The sequence below is a fragment of the Oryza brachyantha genome, chromosome 10 (genome assembly GCF_000231095.2).
Source record: "Oryza brachyantha chromosome 10, ObraRS2, whole genome shotgun sequence".
Taxonomy (NCBI): domain Eukaryota; kingdom Viridiplantae; phylum Streptophyta; class Magnoliopsida; order Poales; family Poaceae; genus Oryza; species Oryza brachyantha.
The window spans coordinates 13,713,779-13,733,035 of record NC_023172.2 but is presented as its reverse complement, the minus strand read 5'-3'; the positions used below and the strand labels follow the sequence as shown (position 1 = coordinate 13,733,035).

The following is a 19,257-nucleotide window of genomic DNA, read 5'->3' as shown; positions in this document are numbered from 1 at the left end:
GATCCATAATGGAGTTTAATTAGATAGGGGAGGGGAGCATGGCACATGCCGAACACTGCCATTGGGTCATTGCTGTGGCCATGGCCAGCAGCATGAGGGACATCCTCAACATACTTTGGTCACCTCATCGATAGGTCAACCCATCAGCAGTACTTGAAATAGATACTATATCGAGAATGTTATCAGCATTGCCAATTCATTTAGCAATCCCCCACATGCAGTGCATGACTTTGGAACAGTCATTCTTCAGGGATTGCGTGCCCTTGGTTTTAATCATCATCATCATTTGTTAACCAGTAACCGAGTGATCTATCAGGAACGCAAGAACCCTAGCTGGCAGTAGGTAGGTGGTAGCAGTAGATACATGCTGATCGAGTGGCCAATAGGGCGCTGCAGTTTGCAGAGCATAATTGGGCAGCAGCAGTACTAGTAGCTTACCTGCAGAGTTAGCGTGCTAATCTGTCAGTTGCAATGCACTCAAAGCGGATTAGCCATTCTATATGCGTCTCCAAGAACGAAGAAAAGAGGTAGGGTTCGTCATTGACAAATTGCCATCCATCGCCGCCATTGGTCTACCTTGGAGGAGGATAAGATCACATGCTCTGGACCTCACCTTATCCACGACGCCCACCGGCGAATAATTCATCATTGCACTCATGATCGACGGCCGGAGATGGTGGTGGTGTTGCTGCTGCTGCAGTACATGTGTGATGTGATGATCGATCTCTGCATGCACCACCTGTCTGCACTCTGTCACCGCTGCAAGCTGCATTGGATGGATGGTCCCCCGTTGCATCGCAACCTCGCAAGAACATTCGTCAGCAATCACTGTACTTATACTGCCAGTAGCAATACATTAATCAGGCCATGTACATTGCACAATTCGATCGATTGCTGCTAAGCATTGTCTCGATGACTGTTCAGAGAGAGTCCTGCTCCTACCAGCTGCTACCTGATTGGAGTTTTTGGGCTTTTGGTGACCAGCTTCGCTATCGAGTCTGCCATTCGTCAGGCTGCTCGAGCTCCATTGACTCGGACGGAAGCTCGCGTGTAGTGCATTATTGCGAGGAAAATGTCGCCGTCGATCGACGGCCGGCGAGCGAGCAGAGGCACGTGAGGTGATGGCCGGAGGAGGGAGAACACCTCATGCCAATAAGAGCAAGGCTAATAATATAGCCGTAAGTTGGCATAAAAATCATTATAACCTTCTCTTAGTTCACTCATATAGCATAGATCACTCGTATAGCAGTTAGTTATTTATAATTAATATAATGTCTACTTATCTCACTCATAGAATTTCTTGGTTCTCGTACCAAAGCTTATAGCCCGCTTCTCCGCTCTTTCTTCATATCACTTCTTGACCTCGGCATTTGGTTGGCTTATAGCCTAATGGCCGGCCACCGATAAGACGACAGGTGGATGGCTCCATGGATATGCTTGCTTGCTAAAGTCCTGCAGTATTGGTTCCTGAATGCGACTTGTGGATCGGCTGTTACCCTATTCTGGTGAGGGGGCATGTCGATGAAAATGTTGCTTACTTTATTCTTTGCTCGGTACTCTCTCTGTCCTATGATACTCATAAAACATATTACAAGAAACCTACTTTAATGTATGTAATGTAAGTTTAGAATTAAGGTTTTTTTATCATCATTGAAAATTACTTTAAGATATAAAATATTTTACTGCAAAATTATGGTGTTTCAGGGTAACAAAATTTTACGCTGAAACATATGATATTTTGAGATATTTTTTAAAAGACGTTAAAACAACTCTAGAATTAAAGTTGAGGTGAGAAATTATCATAATTGGGTAAGGTAAGGGGGTGAATGAATAAATTAAATATGGGATGATCATGGTTAGTTGAGGTGAGAAATTAGATGGATAAGTAGTATATATATTGTAATACAAAGATAGTTGTAATATGGGACGGGAGTACTAAATATTCACATAAATCTATAAACTATAGAACAAGTAGTAGCAGTAGTGTTGTTTGGCTAATCTGCCACCCAACTGCCAACTCTCTATGCTTATAAAATAAAAAAATATTAATGCAGCCTATATGTTACCCACCAATCCAAACCTTGGAATGCTAAATGCTGGCATTGATTATTGTCTATTTAACACACAAACAACTTGTACAATAACTTATCTATTTATTTGTCTACGAAATATTTAACTTATTTTTTACACATAAATCAAGGTAATCAATAGTGCTAGCGAATAGACGAGACATGGCGTACAAGCGGTGTCGGTTTGGCATTGGAGCACGCATCCATGCTGTCTCTTCGTGAAGAGACGATGTGGTCGTCTATTAGATAGGCGGGGTTTTTTTTTACAAATTTCGTAACATACAGACGACTTGAAGACATGCGTTATATGTGCCCTAAGATTGGGCGACGTTTGGTTTGAGACATTAGATTTTGGCATATGTTTTGAGGACATAAAGGTTGGCAATTGTCTGTTTAGTTTATTACCTTATCAAATATTGGTCATGCCAAAATTTGGAAAGATCGAAAAATAGCATAAAAGTGAAACAAGACCATAAAACTCAACCGGCAAAATTTCAAGTAAAGAAATGATCCATTTTGAGAGCACACACAAAAATAAGAAAGGAAAAGGACAAAAAAAACACCTGTGGGCCCGTGTAGGCAGTACAATTTTTTTGCTGGACGCCTGCACTGACGGCTGGGCCACTTGGCCGTTGCCTCTCTGGGGGAATCCCCGGGGTCATGGCAGGTGGGCCCCGCCGCGCCGCAAGGTTGGACCGCCAGCCTGGCGCCCCATCCCACCATCCCTCCCCGATCCGATCGCCGATCTCAGCCTCGCACCAAATTTGAATCTCCCGCGGCCGTTCCCGCGTCGTAACGAGCCGGGAAGCCGTTATTTTAGGCTAGATTATATTAAAAACATCACATTTTAAATTTTTAGATATCTAAATAGAGCATTAAAATATATGAACATTAAAATTAATTACACAGTTATAGGGGAAATTATGAGACGAATCTTTTGTGCCTAATTAGTACATGATTAATCATAAGTGCCACAGTAACTTACATGCGTTAATGATGTATTAATTATGCTCAAAAGATTCGTCTCTTGGTTTCTTGATAGAATCTATAATTTATTTTGTAATTAGAGCAAGTTCAATAGTATAGCCAACTAATAGCTCCAATTCATCTATAGTCAATCTAATAGCCAATTCATACAATAGTTAGGTACAAAACATCAATACATGGTCTCACATGTCATACACACATTTGTCTTAGAACTCGTGCTGCAGCTGGCTATAAATTAGTAGCCACATTCTCTTCTTTATTCTCTCTTATCTCAGTAAAATATGTTTATAGCTGACTTATAGCCTGTTATCGTACCTGCTCTTAGACTACGGCCCCGTTCAGCGCCCTAGCTTAGATATCTAAGTGCACTCGTTTTCTGCGCTGACACTTCCCGAACTGCTAAACGGTGTATGTTTTGCTAAAAATTTCTATAGAAAAGTTGTTTTAAAAATCATATTAATCATATTTTTAATAATTAATTAATTATATACTAATCAATTACTACGTTTTTCCGCGCCGGATAACCTATCATATTCCCCCTTTAGCCGAACGCGGCCCACGTTTACTACTTTAAATGTATATCCATATATCCTGACATGATGTTTTTGCAAAAAAAAAAAAACTGAACCAGGCCTAACTGGTTGAGTTTGAGCCAACCCTATTTAGTTGAAACGGTTGTTTGGTTTAGACATGAAAATAATCCTGTTAAATTTTAGTTTTTGAACTTTTAAAACTAAAGAAAAATCTACCGAACGCGAGGTGGGCGGCCGGGCACACGGGTCGTCTGCAAGTGCATGCAGCGCGTGGCCGTGCCCATGACGTGACGTGCGGCGTCGACGCAAGCAAAGCGACCGGTGTGCATGCGTATCATGTATCTATCGATCGATGGATCGATCGTTCGGTAGCGCGAAAGCCAAACTTAATAGCTGGATCTTGGAAACGTGAGACCACAACTTTGATTGATTTAGGCTCGATCATCATGCATGCTGTACCCACGGAACGGAGAACACCGGAGTGTGCACAAGAAACCCCACTCGGAATTATACAGGGGGACATGTTTTAGCTTTTTAAAAGAATAAGCCAAACGATATTTTTGTAAATAGAGAATAATTTTAGGAATAAAAACGTTTATATACGTGTTAACAACAATCTAATAACCCAGACTATAAAATAAGTTTTGGCGAAAAAATTTAAAATTTAGGACTAAAAATTCAAATATTTGCTGATAAACATGTATAAACCAAAGCTAAAAGATGGGGTGTACATTGTTCTGTACATACGTGCACAACTAGCAACTGCTCGTACTGTGCATTCATACGCATAATGCACAACGCATTAGTGTGCACGATCGATGATTGGGTGTATCAATAAGTGTACCGTCGAAGCACGACGCACAAGAGAGCTAGATCACATACATACGGCAGCGGCAAGACTTGCCACTTGGAGATCGAGCTGGAGTACGCCAAGAACGTGGATTACATAGGGAAAAAAAACAAGGAAATTAATCAATACGCGTATGGTGATGATAGTATTGCTCACCGGGTAGCCAGCTGGATATGGATGAAAACCGTATGGAAATTACTGAGCGTGTTGGCTATAGTTTCCATTTGATGCCACATGTTATGTTCTGATTTCATATCGTTTGAAACTGAACGGAAGTTTTTTTTTTCATGGACGTTTAGTGGTATATGTCATTTTTACGTAGAGTTTCTTTTTTTTGAAAAAAAAGTGTATAATATCGACAACCTATTTGAATATGAGAACCTGGCCTAACTTAGAGCATCCTCAGCAGTACATTCATCTCATCGTTCATCCTAAAAATATAGAATAAATGTTAAAAATTGAGCTCCACCAAAACATCCTTCTATCCTCTATTTTTTAGATGTCATCCATCACTGTAGTACAAAGAGATATGAAAAATAAAACTGTTTTAGATGATTATTTAAATGAAGATATATGTGACTAAATTTAGATGAGCTGTTAAGAATACTTTATGTGTTGTCAGGATTAATACTACAAGAATTTTAGTTGTTACTGTTTCGACCTCGTTAATATATATTTATGACACTTTACCATATTATAAGACTTTCTGACATTTGTTAGATTTATTTTTATACTTGTAAATCTAAACATATATTTAAAACATATGCAATGATACATGAATGGATCTAGGTAAACTCATAAAGTCTTATAAAAGTTATATGGAATAGAGCGAGTAAACACGATGCATGGTAATGTCATACGTGGTTTTCTAATTTCTATTCTAATAATTCCGCTTATGATTCTCTCCAATGTCCCAGTAGCACTCGTACACTCAACTGTTTCGATTCATTTCAAAGAAATAAATAACCTAGTCTTTTCGTTTCTCCTTATATTTATAAGCTAAAATTTAAAATTTTGATCTTAAATTTGGAACAAAATTTGAAGGTTTTTTATTGCGTTTTAAATTTCAGACTTAGCTTTTAGATTGCTAAGAATACATATATAATTAATTTTTATTTGCAAAATTTTTATTTGGTATTTTTCCTAAATAATCCAAACAATTACCCCGAAATACGGTGACAAAGGTAGTTTAGTGGCTGTTTAGCCCCTTGTCATGTTTGGAAATAGTAAACGTAGACTATTAATTAAACCCATTCATAATCTTGGGCTAATTCACGAGATGAATCTATTGGGCTAATTAATCCATGATTAGCATGTGTGATGCTACAGTAAACATGCTCTAATTATGAATTAATTATGCTTAAAAAATTCGTCTCGTGGATTAGCACTCATTTATGAAATTAGTTTTCTTATTAGTCTATATTTAATACTTCAAAAGTGTCCAAGCATCCGATGTGATATGAGGCTATAAAGTTTAGCCACATCTAAACAACCCCATAAGGGCAATCCTAACCCATGGTATCTATGGATAGTGTTTAGACAAGAGAAATAATAATAAATACATATGTAGACACTATCTCCTAATGCATAGTGTTTATAACAGTTTTCATAAGGACAAAAAATTAATGACTCTTTGCATGCCAAATACTGAATGATCACTTGTGGCACTCATCAATACATATACCAAAGATGAACATCAATCTACATAGTAGGAGTACCGTATAAGCATAGAAGATCAGGAGATTGAGAAAAATCCGGACTAAAGAAACGATGGGTTTGCCCCAACGCTGATTTCTCTCGTTTCATGAGTCTTGGTACCTGCGCCAATCTGTTTTTGTGCATGAGACACAATTTCTCTCTTTATTCCTCTCTTACTTCTTTAATTACCTTGCCACATCAAAATTTTGCTTTTGTGACGGTCTAATAAATTCTATAAACAACATCTGAGGTGGAGGGCTGGGAATGCCCTAAGCATCCTTTTGGCCGGTCTCATCCCTACAACGGTTTGCCTAGTGTAGCCATCATCATCGCCGTCGCTCGTCTCGATGGCCGGCGGGTCCATCCCTCCCGGGTGGCCAACGATGCCACGCCATGTGACCACCGAGACATCCACAGCTCCACACACACGCACACGCTGGTGCGCGCGCCGGCTGAGACACGGTCACATGCGGCGTCGCGTGGATCGGTGGATGGGTTTTAGCTGCGTTGGGTCGCGAAGAAAAGGGGCGGGCGCCTTTGCGGCCGGCCGGCTTTGCTTCGCTTCGCTCTGGCCTCGCCTTTTTGCCTTTCCTAGTTGTTGTAGCACTGGCAGTAGCAGCAGAAGCACGTACCCGATGGATCGAGTCTTGATGGGTTTTATGGTACGTGTCGAGGTGTGATTGCACCAGCCGGCTTAATCTCGGAGCGATGATCGAGCTAATGGGTGATGCAACAGTGCAACATTAATACCCTAGCAGTACTCTCCTCGTGTTTATAATGAGAGCGATGGTTGGTTTTATTCGAGAAAAACCAAACGATATATTTATCAATAAATAATAATTCATGATTAAAACCTTCAAACACTTCTTTTCATTGATATAAAGACAAAGCTGAAAATAAATTATTATAAAAAATCCTTTAAATCTACTTTAAATTTATGACTGAAAATTTAACCTTTTGACTTATAAATATAGACAGAAGTAAAAGAACGCAATTAAATACTAACTAAGAGTCTGTGCATTACAACATATTTTCTTAATATTTGTCAAGAGCTTTAAATATTCTCTAAATCAAGATGATAAGACCTCATATATCATAGAAATTATATAGCTATATACCCCTATCTCATGTTACTCTTCTGTTCAAAGTTCAAACAAATAGGGAGCTGTATTTGCAGAGCACTCGCGTCCTTCCCAGGCAGTAGTATAATAACCTCATATCAATGTGTAAGATCATAGTCATAATCAATATTTTGTGATAAACAATTGGCTTGTAAATCGATAGAATTTGGTTTGAAAACAGTTGTGGTGTTAGTGAGAGTGTGTGTGACTAATGTGGGTCAGATTGCGATATATGTGTCCAGAAACGGTTGGTTTGTCTCTATGTGTGCAGATGACTTCAAGTCAACTGTGGTTAATGGCTGTTAAGGACCATTACTAGGTTCAGGTAGGAACCTAGGTCTATATGGACTATGACTAGGTTCAGGGAGAAACCGAGATCTGGATGGTCGGGATGCCATGTAACATGGTTGAATAGAGTCGTGATTCTCGGAGGTCAATATCGGTCAACGGCAGTGGGATTGTGACTAAGCTCAAGGAGAAGCTGAGGTTCGGACGATCGAGGATGCCGGCTGACGATGTTGAATACAAGGTGACACATGGTGGGAGGAACACCATGAGGGATGGAATCATAACAGGCTTCATATGTTGCATGTGTAAGCGCCGGAAAAATCGGAAAGTAAATCGGATCAAAACCGGATGGGAAAAGAAAAGAAATTTGCTACAGTGCTCGGTTCGGATTACCTTAAAACGCTACGGATTACTGTAGCAATTGGACTCTTCGTTCGTGCTGTTCGGACGTATGGCAGTAGAGTTGGATTCATGTACGATCACGTACGTGAGCAGGAAATTTGGTTCGGCCTGTGCGGCTCCATCCGCGAATCCGATAGAAGTTCGATGTTTTGAGATAGATTATTTTGTTATAAATAGATACCGAGTGATATGCTCTTGGTATGCTTTTTGGTGAGATTTAGAATTAGAAAATTAGAGTTTAGAATAGTTGTTGATTCTAGATCAATAATTTTAAGAGGAGCGTTGTTGATGCGCTTTGTAAATACCAGTTGAAACAATAAAGAGCGACGCGATCAAACTCTGTTTCGATCCTACACAACGTAGTGACGGTGATAAATTCACTGTCACCACTAATGTCTTTTTTAAAAATTAGTATAAAAACCCCCTATGCTCCTCATCGATCCATCGATCCATCCATCCACTGATGATCGCACGCACCACGCAGCCGTGCTTATTTTACTCCGGATGCAGACGTCGGCCCATGTAGGAGTATGTTTTATCCGTAGCTTTTCCGATCCAAAAGGATCCGTAGCACTACGCCAGCAGCAGCAAAGCTCTGACATGTTTGCAGTGCAGGCCCGCCCATACGCCAGATGACGCAAGGCGAGGGAGGACATGTGTCGTCGTCAGTGCAGCCTCCGATAATTTTCCCCTGCACCCAGCTGCAATCTTTGGCCACCTAGGGGTATCACAACCCATTTTCTTTTGCTTATAATTATAATCCGAGAGTTAAAATTTTAACTTTAAATTTTAAAATTTATTCACCGAAATTTATTTTTTATTTATAACTTTTAAATCATAAAATATACATATATAAAAGTTTTATTATTTTTTGGATATAGGTATGCCTTTTGGGAAAAGACAAACAACCGCCTCACAGTACTCGCACTAATTAATAGTTGTGGAGCAGTACTATACTGTACATCCGTTGGGGAAGACAGCCGCACAAACTTGGCACAGTAGAATGGTAGTATTATACTCTGCAGTCTATGTCGACTAGTGTACGTGGCACGGTCAAACATAGATCGCACTATTGGCCACTGTGACAGGGCACAGCTTTTGTGCCGTGTGGGCACTGGCGCACTGCAAGAGGGAGGATGGACCGACGATGTACTGCAGGAGCAGCTGCAGCTGCAGATTGTGGCTGCGTTCTCTAGATTTTTCTGAAATTTTTCCTCCACGTTTACGCACACACTGTGTTTCCTAAACTGTAAAATTGTGTATTTTTAAAAATAGATTATATATAAAAATTCATCATCTAGATTTTCAACTTTTCATTGATTCTATAATTTATTAATTAAATAGCTGTCATAAAATCACATAATATTTTATTTTCATCTTTCAGCGACAAATGAACACGATCTGTGTGCTGCTGGGTTTTGGTTGGCCCGGGATTGCAAACTTTCATCGAGGTGGAGGCCCGGCCCGCGAATCGCGACGAGTTCTCTGGTCTGGTTGGATTTTCTCAGTGCTTGGACCGTGGCAGGCCAAGCCCAACGCTTTTCTGCTCGGAACGCAAAAAAGGCAGCCCACGTCAGCGGCCGGCAAGGGACACGTCAGCAACCACATCCATCTCACGCCCGTGCACTCAACCACTGATGATGTACGCTAGGTACGAGTATCTGTATCGTGACAACATGGTACGTACACTACTCCGTACGTGCAAATGCACGAACTGATAAGAGAAAAAAGGTGAAGTATATGTATACGTAGTTGTTATTTATTTTATAGATGATAGAAGTCATACAGTGTTATATCTTACATTAATATATCTTTATATATATTTTTTTAATTTTTAATGACTATTTAAATAAATGCAATAAACAATCGTTCCCTATTATTTCGATGCTGTCGTCCGTCAGTTCACCACCATCATTTCCTGCCTGCAAGTTCACAACCATCATTTTTTTTTCTGCCTTCATTTTTCTCTGAATTTATTTAATTTCCTGCCAAGCAAAGTTATTTTTTCTCTATTACACGCGAACGTGGCCGACTACTACACGATGCCAATTGCCACGACCCGGTAATCTGGCTGAGCCACATATATATATACGCATGCACACGACGCACACGGTAAGACCCGACGTGAACAAAGCACGTCTCGGGTCGGTGCAAATACACTACGTGCTAATGCACGAACTGACAAGAGAGTACGTTTTTTTTTTTTAACATACTAGGTCCTCCTGGGCACGAGGCGGGCGCGGAGCGGCTTCGCCATGACGACGGTGAACTCCCTCTTCTCGGCGAAGTCCACCTCGTCACCGGCCACCTCCTTCCACTCGAACTCCCTCACCATGTTGGCCACGAAGTACTGGAGGTGATGCATGGCGAAGGTGAGCCCGGCGCAGATCCTACGCCCGACGCCGAACGGCATCATGCGGATCCCCTTGCTGCCCGTCACGTCCACTCCCTCGCCGTCGCCGCCGGGGAGGAACCGCTCCGGGATGAACTCCAGCGGCTTCTCCCACTCCTGCGCGTCCCTGCCCATCTCGGCCACCATGAAGTTCACCGTCGCGCCCCTGGGGATGAGGTAGCCGCCGACCTCCATGTCCTCCGCCGCCCTGTGCGGCAGCACGAAGTGCCCCGGCGGGTGCTTCCGGAGACCCTCCAGGACCACGGCCCTGAGGTATGGCATGCCGTGGACGTCCTCCTCGGAGACCTCGGGCTGGTCGTCGCTGGTCATGGACTTGATCTCGTCGTGTAGCTTTGACTGGATGGATGGGTTCTTCACCAGCTCGGCCATGATCCACTGCAGCGCGGTGGACGTCGTGTCCGTGCCGGCGTTGAGGAACTCGGAGCAGAGCTTGATGATCTCGTCGTCGGTGAGCGCGCGGTTGCCGTCGTCGGGGAGCTTGATGTCGAGCAGGGTGTCGACGTACGAGTGCTCCAGCGTGGTTTCTTTGTTCAGCTCGCCGCCGCCGCGTTTCTTGTACTCCCGGCGCGCATTAATCAATGGCTGGAAGAGCTCCCTCTGCCGCCGCCGGAGGCCATAAATCTTCTCAAGGCGGCCACGGAAGAGGTGCTTGGTGATCGCCGGGAAGAAGGCGAAGACGGCCATCTGGCTCGTGATGTAGATGAGCAAGTCGCGCTGCGCGTCCTCGATGGCGCGGACCGTGCCCTCGTCGAGGCGCTCGCCGAAGCACATGTTCACGAGGAGGCAGAACATGGCGTACTGGAGCGTGTCCACGACGTCGTGCGGAGCCTCGCCGGACGCGCGCAGCCTGTCGACGATGACGCGGCGCACCCAGAAGCGCGCCGGCGCGAACACGCCGGAGCGCGACGGGTGGAGCGTCTCGGAGACGAGGTTGCGGCGGAGGAGGCGCCACACGGGACCGTAGCCGGCGCGCGTGATGATGTTGTCGGTCTCGCCGAGGAGCCGGCTCGCCGGCACGCTGGGGCGGTCGGCCAGCGCGGCGCCGCCCTCGACGAGCGCCGCGTGCGCGAGCCGGCGGTCGGCGACGAAGACCGAGACCCGTGACCCCATCCGCAGGGACACGATGGGGCCGTACCGAGCGATCAGCCGCTGGAGGAGGAGCTCCGGCTCGACGTCGGTCAGCGCCTTGGTCAGCAACACGACGCTGCCAAGCAACGGTACGGCCGGCGGGCCAGGCGGCAGGCGGCCGCCCTTGCCGCGGAATAGGACGACGACGGCGGCGGCGGCGGCGATGATTGCACCGAGGATCAAGTACCAGGCGCCCATGGCGATCGCTCTGCTCGCTAGCTAGCTAGCTCACCACGAACACTAGAAGCTGGTAGTGATCAGTGAGTGTGAATGAGATGGGTAGCTCTCGCTCTCGGCTTCAATTTATAGAGACGACGAACACAAAGCGACGGTCGATCTTGCCTGCGTCTGCATGGTGACGCCATCGGTTTTGAACGATGGAACAATGGAAGGTTCCATCTATGTGGAAATGCCTTAATTCGATTTGGTTCTACGGGTGCAACAGTGTGCCATGTACAACACGTTCCCCAGAGTTTGCAATTTTACAGTTCTCGAGAAGAGGAACCAAATTGGATTGTAAAATTGCTCTCCAAGGATTGTTTGTGACATGTTGCCGCCTCCTCGAGTACTCCCACCACCGTTTTATACTATAAAAATTTAAAACCTTACCTATATTTATTTATTGATTAATACATATAATTTATATGTGTCTACATTTATTACTACCTTCATTTTATAATGTAAGATGTTTAACTTTTTTAGTTGCAACGTTTGATCTAAGTCTTATTCAAAAATTTAGTATAAATATAAAAAATAATAAGTCATGCTTAAAAGTTATTTTGATAATAAAGTAAGTCACAAGCAAAATAAATGATAGTTTCATAATTTTTTGAATAAGACAAATAGTCAAACATTATAAAAAAAATGTCAAACATCTTACATTATAGAAAGGAGAGAGTAGTATCTATATACATATAAATATATAAAATCTTATAATATAAAATAGATGAAGTATTCTTACAAATGGATTTGGGTCCATGCGGATAGTTGCGATCCTACGTATAGTTTTCGGGGGTCCTCGGACCCCGGGTAAAATATCTAATTCTTTCTAAATTATATTATATGAATTAGTGTACAGTTATAAAAATTAGATAATTCGATCTCCGATAATTTTTGCGCTGGTTCGCCGTTGCATGCGGAGGCTTAAAGAGTAGAGACACATGCAACGGGCAACGGGGGCGCTCCCATGCGCTGTGAATTATTATTATTATTTTTTTGAAGAATCAACAGTAGAAGGTTTGGTCTCGGTGGCGTGCGTCATGTTGGTTTGTTGGGGTTGACCTGGGTTTGGTGGGGGAGACGGACTGCCGGAATATGGATTTACCTCGGTCGTATCGACGACTTGAATCGGGAGGATCGAGTGGCCATGTTGCCGTCGTTGAGGAGATCCAAGGGCTATAATCACTATACTTTTGGAAATTGGAGCGTAGGGTTTTTGTAGGCATGTTGTGGGCGAATTACGAGGAAAAACATCCTATGTTGTCATTAGAACAAAGAGTTTGGACTCCAAAAATATTATGAAATGGCACAATGCCAGAAAAATTATTAGCATGGGATCCAATCCAACCATGTGGAAGTTTTTATTCGAGTATTTATCTCTCCTTAAATGCTTATATTTTTTTCTGCTTATTCAAATAGTCATTCATATTATTTTCCTATATTTACAACGGATTGGCTATATTTTATAGTGCCACCTTTTAAAAATTGTCAATTTTACCCTATAAATCAACTACATTTAGACCGTAATTACACTATAAATTTTAAATCTTACACTCTTTGTTTCAGTTAGTTACAATATAATATTCTAACACATACTGCATCCGTCCCATATTATGTTTATTTTCAGTTTTAGGTATAATGTTTTGACTCTTTGTCTTATTTAAGAAAATTTTGTGATCAATATTTGTATTGGTAATAGATGGTAAAACATAAATAGTACTTTATGCATGACTAATTTTCTTAAGTTTTTTATAAATTTTTAAATAAAATAAATGGTCAAACTTAGACACATAGAAGACATAGGAACATATTATATGTATGATATATACGAAAAAAAATGTCTTTGCTATTGATCAGTCACCTGAAAATTTCTTATTCATCGGTCGATTTAAGATGTGTGCTGCTTGTCGGGCCTGGTTGGGCACACATTTGGACAGTGGACTAGTACGGCACGGTCCATTTAACCTGCGCTGGAGGGATCTTGGGCCGGCTAATCCATGGCTACTTTGGTCTAAATACAAATGTAGCCCAAGATATAAATCCAATTCTTTTTCGCACATTACACACATGGCCCAGACGAAATAGAAAAATCCAGCCTAATTTTTCAGATCCAATAAACCGGCGCACACAATGACCCAATTAAATAGCCAGTTAGCAGCAAAATCGTTTTTGTTTGTGTTTGCATTCAAACTTTTCGATGGAGATCGGACGGGGAGTACAATCTACTAACAACATTAAAAAATAAGAGCAATTTTATCATTCTTGAGAATGTACCAAGAGGTATCTTTATTTTTATGTAAAATTTAATATCTCTCGGTAACTTAGATACTAGAAGATATCAAATTTTACATAAAAAATAGTACTATCTTACGTAGCTCTTTAAGGATGAAAAAAATACTTATATGTATGATATAGTAATCTAATCTATAGAGGCATTGATACAGGAAAACACATGAGATTCTCGGTTCTCAAAACGAGGGTCTGACACAGGCACCATCCCTATTCATAATACAAATAATGAACCGAAATTTTGAGCATATGATTTCATTACAATAAGTTCTAACGGATATATACAAGTCAGGGAGTTATAAACCTACCACTAAAAAAAAAATCTGTCGTAGAGATTCTCGGCTAGAAAACAATCGATGAAAATCATTAAGGAGACAACTCCACAAACAACCTGACATAGCAGTGTACTACTTCCGTTTCATATTATTTCATATTGTAAAACTTTTTAAACTTGTCTAAATTTATCAATTAACGAATATATATAATTTATAATATATATCTATATTTATTAATATTTATATAAATCTAGACAATGTTAAAAAATTTTATATTATAAAATGGAGGGAATAGCATATAAAAGTATAAAACAGTAGTGCACTTCCATGAACCCTTCGCTCGTATCCTCCGAATCGAGATCGCGACACTGATATGGTATGATCACATAAACTTTGTATAAACAGATGCATACGATCATTTTTAAGCGTAAACAAACAGTTCAAGACCCCTAATAACATGTTAATTACGCCACATGTCAACTATAAAACGACGCCGGCACGCAGCGGTAGAGCTCATCACCTCCTAGCTCGAGCAACAGAGAGCGAGCAGATCACGAAGCGCTCGCCATGGAAGCGTGGCACCTGTTCTTCGCTGCAATAGTCGTCGTCCTGACCCCCTTCCTCCGGCTAATCCTCTTCCGCGGCGGCATTGACGACCAGGAACGCGGCCGCCTGCCGCCGGGTCCTCCGGCCGTGCCGCTGCTCGGCAGCACGGTGTGGCTGACCAGCTCGCTGCACGACCCTGTGACCCTCTTCCAGCGCCTGGTGGCGCGGCACGGCCCCATCATCTCCCTTCGCTTCGCCTCCCAGCTGCTCGTCATCGTCGCCGACCGCCGCCTCGCGCACGCGGCACTCGTCGAGCGCGGCGTGTCCCTGGCCGATCGCCCCGCCGTGGAGTCAGCCAGGCATCTCGGCGTAGGGCTAGGTGACTGCAGCGACAAGCTCATCACGACCACCAGCTACGGGCCCGTGTGGCGCCTCCTCCGCCGCAACCTCGTCTCCGAGATGCTGCACTCGTCGCGCTTCCGCCTGTTCGCGCCAGCGCGCGCGTGGACGCGCCGAGTGCTCGTCGACAAGCTCCGGGAGCACGAGCACGGCGACGGGGCAGCGCCAAGTGACGTCGTGGAGGCGTTCCACTACGCGGTGTTCTGCCTCTTCCTGCTCATGTGCTTCGGCGAGCGGCTCGACGAGGCCACGGTGCGCGCGCTCACCGCTGCGGAGCGTGACTTGGTCCTCTACACGTCGAGCAACATGGCCGTCTTCGCCTTCTTCCCGGCGGTCACCAAGCATCTCTTCCGCGGGCGTCTCCAGAGAATGCATGCCCTCCAATGGCGGCTGAAGGAACTGTTCTTGCCACTGATCAACTCGCGGCGGGAGTACAAGAAACAGTGCGGCGAGCCGAGGAAGGAGTCCACGTTCGAGCACTCGTACGTGGACACGCTGCTCGACATCAAGCTCCCCGAGGACGGCAACCGCGCGCTCACCGACGACGAAATGGTGAACCTCTGCTCCGAGTTCCTCAACGCCGGCACCGACACGACGTCCACCGCGCTGCAGTGGATCATGGCCGAGCTGGTGAAGAACCCATCCATCCAGTCAAAGCTGTACGAGGAGATCAAGTCCAAGACAGGTGACGGCGGCGAGGTCTCCGAGGAGGACATCCATGGCATGCCGTACCTGAAGGCAGTGGTTCTGGAAGGCCTCCGGAAGCACCCACCGGGGCACATGTTGGTGCCACACAGGGCGGCGGAGGACATGGAGGTCGGCGGCTACCTCATCCCCAAGGGCGCGACGGTGAACTTCATGGTGGCCGAGATGGGGAGAGACGAGGAAGAATGGGAGAAGCCGATGGAGTTCATCCCGGAGCGCTTCCTGGCCGGCGGCGACGGCGAGGAAGTGGACGTGACGGGCAGCAAGGCGATCCGCATGATGCCCTTCGGCGCCGGGCGGAGAATCTGCCCCGGGCTCAACATGGCCATGCTTCACCTCGAGTACTTCGTGGCCGTCATGGTGAGGGAGTTCAAGTGGAAGGAGGTGGCCGGCGACGAGGTGGACTTCACCGAGAAGCGGGAGTTCACCACCGTCATGGCGAAGCCTCTCCGCGCGCGCCTCGTGCCGAGGAGGACCCACTTTGGATAATATGGACGTGAGACGTGTTCAGTAGTCCTGGGCACAAAAAGACCGAGACCGAGAGACCGAACCAAAAAGATCGAGACCGAGACCGAGAAATTCGGTCCCGGTCTCAGGTGGACGAGGTGAAAGACTGATAAATCTGATCCGATCTTCGGGTATAGGGCTCGGGTACCCAAAATACACGAAAAGACCGAATTTATCTTGTTTTAGTGTACTGTCTCCTTGTCCTTGGTTACACTATGGTTGAATTTATGATTGTACTTTGGTATTTGTGACTTGAGACTCTATTATGTACTTCTATGAATTAGTTAACTATGAATTGTGTTGTGGAATATGGAACTACGCAATAAAATTTCCTGTGATTTTTGAACTTCACTGAAATTTCGGGCACTTCGGTCAGGACCGAGACCGAATTTCTCGGTCTTAGTGTTTTTTTTCAAGACCGATCGGGCCCGAGTTCTGAAAGACCGAATTTTCTCTGAAGACCGAAGACCGAGACCGAGACTGAACCGAAGACCGAATGCCCAGGCCTAGTGTTCAGTGTTCACATCGGGTCTAGGCGTGTGCTTCGTCGCTAGGTTTATCGCTCAATAATATTACATGTTAATTGGGTCATCAAATGTTTCAAAGTTTTAGTTTCATCAATCAAATCCGGTCATTTTTATTGGATGATAATTTGAAGAGTATTTTTTCTATCCCTAAGTAGATACTAGGAGGTACCACTATTTTCTATGTAAAGTTTGGGGGCTTTTTTTCCTTTCTTCAAAAGTACCTCAAGGTATCAAGATTTTTAGTACAAAATTTTCGTATCTCAAGCTATCATCCATTTTACATTAAAAAGTGTGATATTTTGAGGTACTTTTTTAAATATGGTAAAAAAGCTCAAAATTGTAAACTTTTTTAACATCCTTACCACACTTTTTACACTAAAAAATAAGGTATCTTGAGGTATTTTTTAAGGATAGTATAAAAGCCCAAAATTTGGTATCTTCTAGGAGCTTTTTTACCAGAGTTTTACTCTCATCCTTTCTTTTGTACCTCGCGATATCAAATCATTTCTAATCGTTGGCTACAATAGTGCACATCCTACTTAGCTAGATCCAATAGTGAGAAACGATTTGGTACTTCGAGATACCAGTATCTCGAGGTACAAAAGAAAGGATGGGAGTACATTCTACTATCTTTGAAAAAGTACCTCAATATACCACCCTTTTTAGTGTAAAAAGTGTAGTATTTTAAGGTACCAAAAATTTATACTAAAATTCTTGATACCTTGAGATACTTTTCAAGGATGGTAAAAAAACACATCTTCTCGTATCTAAAATACCAAGAGGTACCAAATTACATAAAAATAGTGATATCTCATAGTACTTACTTAAAAATAAAAAAATTGTTGTAATTTGAAGGTATCCATGCAAGTCAAAAATCTCATACACATCCTTCCCTCGACCCCGTATGCATTGCGTGTATGTTTGATTGAAAAACAAAAATTTAAACGTTTCATCAGTAGCAAAAGTGTTGTTAATTTACTGCTGATGTCGCAGGCTAGCTGTGCTCCCATGTCATCAACACAACAATTGAGTATATGTTCTCAAAAAAAACAATTGAGTATAGTAGGCCTAATTGGAACAGAAAATTATAGTAATTACAGTGTAAGTTTAAAATGCTAAAACTGTAAGTTTGCACCAATTACACCATGGGTTTAAAAAACACTGTAAAATTCGTAAGTCTTCAGCATAAATTCCTGTAACTATAATCAACTTAAATTTCAAACTTTCAATTGAAACTCCACAAATATTCACCATGATACACCAGTTTGTATTTATATATACTTATTATAAAAATTGAAGTTGCTTTCGTCTTCCGTGTGCTTTCTCGCTTTGGCATGCATGCGAGAATGTTCCTGATGAGTATACACATTATCCGTCGTCATCAGCTGTGTCTGAGTTGGTGTCGTGGACTAATGAAGCTCTTAAAAAAAATCCAAAAATAACACGCGGACAAATCCAGAAATCTTCCAAAATCCCCTCCAGATTTTTATTTTTGCAAGCTTTGCACAATAATCCATATCGACTATCTTATCAGATTTCCTTTTTCTTTTTCATACTGAAAGCTAGTATGCATGAAACGTGCGCACATGCGCTACAATGTTTAAAAACCCACTTCTGTAACATAATTACTGTACTTAAATTCGTACAATCGTACTAATGTCGTCTTCGTCCCCTTGGACCTGTCATCTTCCTCACGCTGTATGAGCAGCCAACGGTTCCTTCCTGCCGGCCTCATGCTTTCTGAGCTGCTGTGCATGCACATCCGTGTCGAACAGCTTCGTTTCAATCCGACAGAATTTATGGATGATCGTGAGGCTTCCAAGTTGCATCCACCACGGCAAGCAAGCGATCGATCACTCCACATTGTGGATCAACACCAGCTAAAGATAGAGAAGATATTGTTTGATTGTTTCGTCCCAATTTTTTTTTAACAATTGGTTTTTCAGAACACTGGTGTTCAGAATTTCAGAATGAGAGCACGGAGCTAAAACGAATTTCAGAATCAGAGCACGGAATCTATATAAATATATAAATTTTTATAACCTGAAACGATAGTAATAGATACGAAACCAATCAAGAGGCATCTATGTGGGAAGCGTTTTTATCTCTTGAGAGAACATCCACTTGTTTCTTACTTTTTACATAAATAACTATATAAAAATTTAGCAAGATGGGATTGGTATAAGATATATCACTTCATAAATATACACGTTTAAATTTGACTTCTACAAAATGTAACAAATAAACAAATTAAAATAAGACTAATATAGACACAATTGGAACATACATAATATGTAGTTA

General features: G+C 42.9%; 2 protein-coding genes across 2 annotated transcripts; one reads left to right on the top strand and one right to left on the bottom strand.

Moving 5' to 3' along the window:
• Window positions 1–9,890: 9,890 nt before the first annotated feature.
• Window positions 9,891–11,687, bottom strand: LOC102701757 (cytochrome P450 89A2-like). Its single transcript, XM_006661892.3, has one exon. It carries the CDS (start codon window positions 11,685–11,687, stop codon window positions 10,161–10,163), a length of 1,527 nt encoding a protein of 508 aa, XP_006661955.3. The 3' UTR covers window positions 9,891–10,160.
• A 2,937-nt stretch (window positions 11,688–14,624) lies between these two features.
• Window positions 14,625–16,760, top strand: LOC102715055 (cytochrome P450 89A2-like). Its single transcript, XM_006662447.3, has one exon. It carries the CDS (start codon window positions 14,840–14,842, stop codon window positions 16,409–16,411), a length of 1,572 nt encoding a protein of 523 aa, XP_006662510.1. The 5' UTR covers window positions 14,625–14,839; the 3' UTR covers window positions 16,412–16,760.
• The last annotated feature ends 2,497 nt before the right edge of the window (window positions 16,761–19,257 follow it).